At 36.3% G+C, this 10,567-nt stretch overlaps 1 protein-coding gene across 1 annotated transcript; it reads right to left on the reverse strand.

Annotated features, from left to right (window-relative positions):
* Nucleotides 1–1,911: 1,911 nt before the first annotated feature.
* LOC128093921 (olfactory receptor 502-like) lies at nt 1,912–2,883 on the reverse strand. Its single transcript, XM_052711834.1, has one exon. It carries the CDS (start codon nt 2,881–2,883, stop codon nt 1,912–1,914), a length of 972 nt encoding a protein of 323 aa, XP_052567794.1.
* Nucleotides 2,884–10,567: the final 7,684 nt, after the last annotated feature.

Below are 10,567 nucleotides of genomic sequence, written 5' to 3' on the forward strand. Positions count from 1 at the left end.
ATGCTACTGAATGAAACAATTCTCATGAAATTGTTAATTCTAGTGTACATGAAAAGTACACTAGAGATGAGCCAACTTTTTAAAACTTAGAACATGGTGGAGAAGAATAAATGGAAATGCTATGAGTGGTAGCTGTGGTAGGGGTGGGTGCATTTATCTTGGGTAGGATAGCAATGAAATTCTCATAGGGCAAGTGATACTTGATCAGGAAACTGAAAAGGGATTATAGTATGGAATGTGGGCTAAAATCTACTAAATAGAAAATAGCAAGTACTGATCCTGATAATCTCTAGAAATAAAAAGAAGTCTGGTTAATACAAGAAGAGAATCATGGAAGATAGAGGAGTATCTGAATTCTATCTTGAATTTCTATTTTAAATTCCATTTAAAATTTGTGAATAGTAATAGCATAATATGACCATTTTTATAAATATAATATGTGATTTATAGACAATTTGTCTTGTGAAACTTACAAGTGCAACTAATCATCAGCCTAGCAAGACATGCCTACTATTGCTATATTGGCACAAATGTCATGGGGGTAACCAAACCCTTACTGACTGGGTCTAAGCTTAGGTCTACAAAATGAATCCTACAATTAACAGCAGTATCAGGGCCCAAAACTAAGCTAGACATGTCATAGGCTGTAGGGAATAACCTGCCACAATTAATTATCCTGCTAAAAAGACACAGTACCAAACCAATTTGCAGTGGCTTGTCACTGTATCAATAGACTAGTTCATCTCCCAACCATTATCAGAGCAGCTTCTTTTTACAATAGATGGTGATTAACATACAACTTGACAACATGCAGAGAATTAGAGATTGTGGAATACTCAGCTTTAAGTGGAATATCTTTATCACATCCCCTTCTCTCCAAGCTCAGAATCATTGTGAAAGAGTGAATGGAAAGATTGTTAAGAGCAAGAGGTAGCAAGAGGTAGTGGATGACTACATAAAAACATTGTTTACAGGACACACACACACACACACACACACACACACACACACACACACACACACAAATGGTTCTAGATATGAATTCATGGTAGCTGTGTTAGCACCTACAATTTCAAACCAGACAAAATTCCAGCATGGAGAGGAATCAAGGGCAAGAAGTCTACCCCGAGCTAAGGTAATATTGACTGCTGTGGATATTGCTTTGTATGCTGTGAACGTGTTGCTGGGATTGGTTAATAAATAAAGTACTGATTGGCCAGTAGCCAGGCAGGAAGTATAGGCAGGACAAAGAGAGAGAATTCTGGGAACAGGAAGGCTGAACCAGGAGTTGCCATCCAGACACAGAGGAAGCAAGATGTGAAGGCAGAACTGGGAAAAGATACTGGTAAGCCACAAGCCACATGGCAAGGTATAGATTTATAGAAATGGGTTAATTTAAGTGTAAGATCTAGCTATCAAGAAGCCTGAGCCATTAGGCCAAACAGTTTTAATTAATATAAGCATCTGTATGTTTACTTGGGTCTGAGTGGCTGGTGGCCCAGGCAGGACTGGAGAATACTCCAGCAACAATTGGCAATTGATATCTTCAAGGAAAAGGAGAGTCAATATTCTTTAAGAGTGTGGCCCAAGTAGGCTAACCCTGTGTCACTAGATGTCTATATACCTACATGTATACAAAGAGTCCAAGTTGGATTTGACAAAAAAGTACATCGTGTTGGGTGTGTAGGAGATGGAGTTATAGGACTGAGAAGAGTCAGGGTGAACATTATCAAAATACATTGTGTAAAATTCTCAAAGACACATTAAACTATATGAAAGAGAAATGCAAAAAAATATAATAGCTATAAATACTGGGAGAGATAGGAGAATAAGGCAAAAGGAGTAATGAGAATGCTAATAGCCAAACCTGAGATGATGGTCACATTAGTCTTGCTGATTGCCATTACTAGATTAAGTTTTACAAAACAACTGATTATTCTTTAAAAATGTTTGCTTATAAATTTGTCTTTTCAGAGCACCCTTAATCTCGTTATTCCTGAGGCTGTAGATGAGGGGGTTTAACATGGGGATCACCACCATGTAGAACAAAGACACCACCTTGTTCTGGTCTGTGGAGTAGCTGGACTTGGGCATCACATAGATGAATGCGACAGTCCCATAGTACAGAGTGACTGCAGTGAGGTGGGAGGTGCAGGTGGAGAAGGCTTTCTGGCGACCCTCAGTGGAGTGCATCTTCAGGATGGTGATGAAGATATAGAAATATGATATGGCTATAACAAACAGTGTAGTTATAGTGACTGAGCCAGCAGAAAATGAGATAACAACTCCAGAGACACTGACATCAGAACAGGAGAGTTCCATCAAAGGAGCAAAATCACAGAAAAAGTGATTGATTTTGTTTGGTCCACAAAAGAGAAAAGAAAAGAAGGAAATGGTGAAGAAGGAAGCATTAAGAAAACTCCCTATATAAGATCCTACAACCAACTGAATACAGACTTGAGTGGACATTTTGGTTGAATAAAGCAGTGGGTTGCAGATTGCTATGAAGCGGTCATAAGCCATGGCAGCTAGAAAGAAGCATTCAACAGATCCAAAGAATGCAGCTGAGCTGAGCTGGATGCCACATCCAAGGTAAGAGATAGTCTTTTGACTTACCAGGAAGTTGACAAGCATATTGGGTGTGACAGAAGATGAGATGCCTATGTCAACAGAAGCCAAGTGACTGAGAAAAAAGTACATGGGATGATGGAGCTGAGAAGTGACTCTGATGAGGAGGATAGTGCTGAGGTTCCCAGACACAGTCACCAGGTAGATGCACAGGATGATGATGAAGAGGATGAATCTAAGGACTGGGTCATCTGTCAAGCCCAACAAAATGAACTCTGTCACTGCAGTGTGGTTCCCATCCTCCAGGAAAGCCATGGTACAATGTAGCTGCTGCTGGAACCAGACTGTGATGGAAATACTACAGGAAGGGATTTATTAATAGATCACTTTATTTCATTTAATACAAACATGGAGAACTTTACACATTAATTTATTATTCAGAACATTGTACCAACAATGTATGTTTTACTCAGGGTTTTCATTGTTCATACATTTCTGTGCAGTATGTACTTCAAATTATTTAATCAGAAATTCTAGATACGTGATACAAATAATAGATAACTTTAATTTACATTCATTCATAATAAAACATTTCTAATTTTCATTAAAGCTAAAGATTTAGAACCACAAGACAGCCTGGTGAGATGGCTTGGCAAGTAAATGTTCTTGCCACGAAGCCTGGCATCTGATGACCAGAGTTTGATTCTTGATATTCATATGGTGGAAGGAGAGCACCAAATCCTACATGTTTTTTTTTTTTTTTTTGGTTTTTCGAGACAGGGTTTCTCTGTGTAGCTTTGCACCTTTCCTGGTACTCGCTTTGGAGACCAGGCTGGCCTCGAACTCACAGAGATCCGCCTGGCTCTGCCTCCCGAGTGCTGGGATTAAAGGCGTGCGCCACCACCGCCCGGCCCTACATGTTTTTTGACATCCACACCTATGCTATGTTGCCTGCACTATTCCCTTCACTCAAATAAATACATATTAAATAATATGTGTCTTTTGAAAATAACAAAGTATTTATTATAAGTATAATAAAGAATTAAAATGTAAAATAATACAGTTATGCAATGAAGACTTAAATCATTGCTAAATTTATTGAATATTTCCTAGATCACCAGCACAAAATTTTTAAAAATTGTATGTATTTCTATTTTTTCATGAAATAGCATTTAGTTTTTTATAATTTTTATTGTATAGTAGAAAAATATTATATATATATATATGGAATAAAAGAATCATGGGGTTTGAGAGATTGCCCCATGATTAAGTGCACTGGCTGCATTACAGAGGACTGGGGTTTCATTCCCAGTACCCACATGTTTTCTCACAGCAGTCTCTTTTTACAGGTCTGTGGACCGAATGCCTCTTCTGGTCCTCACAGGCACCAAGTATGCACACGGTGCACATACTTGCAGACAAGCAACACTCATATACACAAAGTAAAAATAAAACAAGCTATGAACACCAGGCAAATTGAACTTAATCTATTACTTTTAGTAACCACATCATAAATGAATGCTGGAAATGCCGTTATGAGCATACACAAATTAGGGACAGGTAGAAGGATAGCATTTCAGCTTTCCTATGATTAGTACATAGAAAGTTACTTTGTTGGTGATATTATACACAAAGTCTGTAAAACTAAATAAAGATCACACTAAATTTACAAATGAAACTTCCTGGCGTAAGCTCCTTAAATATTTTAAATACTTCAAAATAGATAATTGCTATTTAAAATAATTTAAAATATCAGTTTTATCATCATGTAAAATGTGAATAATATTTAGCACACTATTATTAAATTTTTATTAGACACATCAAATCCTTTCCCAATGTCACAGTGTTTTCTAACTGGAGTGCGATGGGATGAGTTCACATGATTTTCGACAGAGGACACCAATTAATAAATATTCAAGCTAAGAAGTTAAGAGGTTCATCAAGGTTCACACAGCATGGCACCAAGTGACTCTCATCCCTCAAATTCTATATTTACATCCTCATTTGTCCACAGTGATTCCTGTGATGCTGGAACATTTGGGCCACAACAAAGAAGGTCTTCCAACATGCTATTCCCTGACAGTAAGCCACCAAAGCATTTCAAAGCTAGTGAACATGTTAGCCTTTTGACTGAATGCTATTTGTGTACACCTTTGAAGGTCATATTGTGTCTGGTCTTATCAATGCATGGATAAATAAGGAATCTCTGAAAACTTGTTTTATGCCTGGTCATTCTGAATAATTTATGTATAGAATTATAAGGTGATTTTATGAAATTTGGTTCTTTTTTGCAATTCTGTTACATAATTGCTTGATTCCATCTGAGTTATTTCTTCACCATGATTTATAAATATAGTACATTTCAAAGAATAAAATATCTCCATTTACCAGCAAAGTCAAAATCTTACCTCTTGGTATAAGAATTCATTTCAGAGTAAGAAATTCAATGTTATTATGAATTTATAGCTGCAAAGCTGTCTCCACTATCATTGTTTGCCACTGGGGATAAGTCCCCTTGAGGCTCTGGATTCAGGTGTGGATTCAAGTCACCAAAGATCATTGCCTCATTCCCAATGAATATTGAGCAGTTCATTTTACACAAACACAATTAATTTTCAAGGAGTCTGTCAATTTCAAGTGATCTCCTGTTTTCCTCTTTATGTGAGTATGAGATTATGGGAGGTACATAATAACCAACTACCTTAGTTAAATCATTCAAGTTGGTATTTGATTCAGGTTATTTTATGTTTGGATACATTAAACCAATCATTAAATAGACTATTTGTGTTTTTTTTTTCATTCATATGTACCAGTTTTTCTTTTAGCATTTCAGTGATTGATGTTACATGGTCTATTAGGTACTTTGGTAGACATAGGCATGGATGAGATGCAAAGTTGAATGAGTATTTGAGGCACACACAAATTTTATAAGCAGGAATAGAAAATATTATTGTTACTTAGAAAATAGTGAGTAGAGTAGACTGCACTCTTTCCCTTGTTTCCATACCCTAGGCAACAACTTCAGAAGAAGACATTGGCTTTATCAGAGGCCGGGCCAAATCTATTGTCCCCAGGTAAGATATTGCCCACTGCCTGCAAATACTCCATAAAGCCAGGCCAACAACCCCAGTTTGCTCCTCCTTCCTGGGCTCCATATTCTGGCCCACAATTTTGGAAGAAGACTTTGGATAAATGAGAGGCCAGGCTGGATCTAGGCACCCTAGGCCCAACAGAAAAATCCTGCTGCACTGGAGGCCATGCTGTACTAGAAATTCCAGAGGGCAAGAAGGTACTCAGAACCTCAGAAGCACACATTTACTCGGCAACATTGCTACAGGTTTGGTGGCTACCCCAAACCCCAGCAGAGACACTCTACTGGACCTGAAGACTTCTTAGTCAGCAGAACCCTTGACTACTTAGATCAGAAGACCAGAGAAGAAACAGAAGCCAAATAATAAAACACTCATCCAAAAAGACAAACACAGGAATCAACACCTAGACCTATAATCATCCCAAACCCAGATGCCTAAATGCTAGTGTAAAAACACAATCAAGAATAGAAAGAGTAATAGGATACCACCAGAACCCAGCTATTCTATGACAGCAAGACTTGAACAAGCCAATGCAGCAAAGCACATTAAAAGACCTTAAAAATGACTTTATGAAGATGATATAGGTCCTTAAAGAAGAAATGAAAAAAATCGCTTAAAGAAATTGGGAAAAAGACAAGCAAAACATTGGAGAAAATCAATAAATCCCCTAAAGAATGACGAGAAAGCCAAGAAAAAAAGCAAACAGGTGAAGGAAACAGTTCAAGACCTTAAAATGGAAACAGAAGAAATAAAAAAAACATAAAGTGAGAGAATTATGGAAGTAGAAAATATGGGTAAGCATATAGGAACAGATGCAGGCATCACCAACGGAGATGGAATACAAGAGATGGAAAAGAGAATCTCAGACATTGAAGATAAGATAGAGAAAATAGATTCAACCATCAAAGAAAATGTTAAATCTAAAAATTTCCTAACACAAAACATCCAGGAAATCTAGGACATTATGATAGGTCCAAACCTAAGAATAATAGGAAGGAGAAGAATCCCAGCTCAAAAAACTAGAAAATATATTTAACAAAATAATAGAAGAAAAATTTACCAACCTAAAAGTGGCCATGCCTATAAAAGTATAAGAAGCTCACAGAACAACAATTAGATTGGATAAGAAAAGAAAATCCCTGTACCACAGAATTATCAAAGTGCTAAACATACAGAACAAAGAAAGAATATTAAAAGTGGCAAAGGATAAAAGCCAAGGAACATATAAAGGCAGACCTCTTAAAATCACACCTGACTTGTCAATAGAGTCCCTAAAATAAAAAAGAGCTCAGACTGATGTCTTCCAGTCCTAAGAGACCACAGATGCCAGCCCACACTACTATACTCAGCAAAACTTTCAATCACCATAGAAAAGGAAAACAAGATATTTCATTATGAAGTCAAATTTAAACTATCTATCCACAAGTCTTGCCATACAGAAGGTACTAGAAGGAAAACTCCAACCCAAGGAAGTTAACTACACCAATGAAAACACAGGCAATATATAATCTCATACCAGCAAAACCCAAAGAAGGAAAACACACACACGCACACAAACACTACCAATAAGAATAACAATAACAACAACAACAACAAAAACAAGAATTAACAATCAAGGGTCATTAATATACTTTAATATCAATGGTCTCAATTAGCCAATAAAAAGACACAGGCTAACAGAATGGATATGAAAGCAGGATCTATCTGTATGCTGCATACAGGAAAAACATCTCAACATCAAAGATAGGTATTACTTTAGGGTAAAGGGTTGGAACAGATTTTCCAATCAAACAAACCTATGAAGCAAGCTATTGTAGCTATTCTAATGTCTAATAAAGTAGAATTCAAACAAAAATTAACCAAAAGAGATGGGTAAGGCTACTTCATACTCATCAAAGGAAAAATAAAAGTGCATTCATATTAGTATTTAGTAAGAAACATTACTGAAACTTAAATGCAAAGCCACTCACATTTGTATTTAGTAAGAAACATCACTAAAGCTTAAATCACATATCAGACCCCAAACATTGATAGTGGGATACTTCAACACCCCACTCTCACCAATGGACAGGTCATTCAGACAGAAATTAAACACGGAAATAACAGAAGCTATGACTCAAATGGACCTAGCACATATCTACAGAACATTTCACCCAAACACTAAAGAATATACCTTCTACTCAGCACCTCATGGAATCCTCTCCAAAATTGAACACATACTAGGCCACAAAATAAGTTTCAACAGATACAAGAAAATTAAAATAACCTCCTACATCCTGTTAGACCACCACAGATTAAAGCTAGATTTCAACAACAATAGAAACAACAGAAAGTCTAAAACTCATGGAAATGAAACAATTCAACTGAATTACCACTGGGTTGGGGAAGAAATAAAGAAAAAAGTAAAGACTTTCTAGGATTCAATGAAAATGAGTTCACAACACACCCATACTCATGGGACACAGGGAAAGTGAGCAAAGAGGAAAGTGTTAGCAACAGCAATAAGTGCTTTCATAAAGAGTTTGGAGAGATGTCATACTAGTGACTTAACAGCGCATCTGAAAACTCTAGAACAAAATAAGCAAACGTACCCAAGAGGAGCAGACAGCAGAGAATAATCAAACTGAGGACTGAAATCAATAAAATAGAAACAAAGAGAATATAAAAAAAATCAATGAAATAAAGAGTTTATTCTTTGAGAAAATCAACAAGTTAGATAAACCCTTATTGAAAGTAACTAAAAAGCAGAGAATATCCACAAAATTGAAAGAGAAGGAACTTCGCCAAATTCTTTTTATGAGACCAAGTCACCCTGATACCAAAACCACAGAAAGATTCAACAAAGAAAGAGAATTACAGATCAGTTTCCATCAGGAACATTGATGCAAAAAATACTCAATAAAATACTTGCAAACCAAAACCAAGAATACATCAGAAAAATCATAAACACTTTCAGTGAAGTGGCTGGATACAAGATTAACTCAAAACATTCTGTAACTCACTTATATACAAACAATAAATGGACAGAGAAAGAAATCAGGGGGAAAAGCCCTTTAAAATTATCCCAATATTTTTAAATATCTTGGGGTAACTCTAACAAAGAAGGTGTAAAGAACTGTATGATAAAATCTTCAAGTATTTCACAAAGGAAATTGGAGAAGTTACCAGAAAATGGAGAGATTTCCCATGTGCATGCATTAGTAGGATTAACATAGCAAAAATGGCCATCTTACAAAAAACGATCTACAGGTTCAATGAAATACCCATCAAAATCCCAACAAAATTTTTTACAGACCTAGAAAGAACAATACCCAACTTCATATGGAGAAACAAAAAAATCCAGGATAGCTAAAACAATCCTGGACCATAAAGAATTTCCAGAGGTATCGCCATTCCTGATTTTAAGCTGTACTACAGAGCAGTATTAATAAAAACTGCATGGTATTGGCATAAAAACAGTGGGTTAACAGAAGCAAATCAAAGACAAGATGTAAATCCACACACCTATGGACACCTGATTTTTGACAAAGTAGCCAATATTATACGATGGAAAAAGAATGCATCTTCAACAAATGGTGCCGACATAACTGGATGTTGGTATGTAGAAGAATGCAAATAAATCTACATCTATCACCCTGCACAAAACTTAAATCCAAGTGGATCAAAGATCTCAACATAAATCCAAGTACACTGAACCTGATAGAAGAGAAAGTAGGAAATAGCCTTGAACACATTGGTACAGGAGACAACTTCCTGAATAGAATATTAATAGCACAGACACTAAGATTGACAGTTAATAAATGGGACCTCCTGAAACTGAAAAGCTTCTGTAAGGTCAAGGACACTATCAGTAGTACAAAATGACAGCCTACAAATGGGAAAAGATCTTCACTAACTCTACATCTGACAGAGGGTTAATGACCAAAATATATAAAGAACTCAAGAAACTAGATATCAAAAAACCAAATAAACCAATTAAAAATGGGTTACAGATCTAAGTAGAGAATTCTCAACAGAAGAATCTCAAATAGCAGAGATACACTTAAAGAAATGTTCAACATCCTTAGCCATCAGGGAAATGCAAACCAAAATAACTCTGAGCATTCATCTTACACTTGTCAGAATGGCTAAGATCAAAAACACAAGTGACAACTCCTGCTGTAGAGGATGTCTAACAAAGGGAACACTCTTCCACTGCTGGTGAGAGTGCAACATTGTACAGTTACTTTGGAAATCAATATGTTGGTGTCTCAGAAAATTGAGAATCAATCTAACTCAAGATCCAGCTATAGCATTCTTGGACATATATCCAAAATATGCTCCATCATTCCACAAGGTCACTTGTTCATCTATTTTGACCTTTTCTGAACAGAAACTGAGGAGGAGTAGATTTAGGGAGAGAGGTGAGGTAGGGAGATGGAATGGGAGGAAAAGAAGGAGGAGAAACTGTGGTCCAGGTGTAAAACAAACTATGTGTGTGTGTGTGTGTGTGTGTGTGTGTGTGTGTGTGTGTGTGTGTGTGTGTGTGTGTATGTATGCATGTGTATGTATATATGTATGTATGTGTATGTATATATGTATATGTATGTGTATATATATAAAAGATCTTGGGTGGCAATCCTCAAAGGATTATAAATGACTATATGGTTCAAAATCTAAAGGCTACTTTCAAAGAATACAGAATTTATGAGAGAGATTTGTGTTCAGAAATGCAGATTCTGGTGGCTGATGAAAGGATAAAGCAAAGGGAAAATTGGTAAGTTTTGCCATTTTAGTAAAGCTATTTTCTTGCAATGAGGATATTATTGTTAGACTATAAAGTTTATGTCTAAAATATCATAAATATAACTGTATAGTTGCATATTGTATTGTCCATTCACCTGGAATATCAGGGCTCATGACACTAT

This window comes from Peromyscus californicus, unplaced genomic scaffold (genome assembly GCF_007827085.1).
Source record: "Peromyscus californicus insignis strain IS unplaced genomic scaffold, ASM782708v3 Scaffold_4__1_contigs__length_199733344, whole genome shotgun sequence".
Taxonomy (NCBI): domain Eukaryota; kingdom Metazoa; phylum Chordata; class Mammalia; order Rodentia; family Cricetidae; genus Peromyscus; species Peromyscus californicus.

Bases quoted from the DNA above. Each gene is read 5' to 3' on its own strand.
- LOC128093921 (XM_052711834.1), bottom strand. From the start codon at position 2,883: ATGGCTTTCCTGGAGGATGGGAACCACACTGCAGTGACAGAGTTCATT.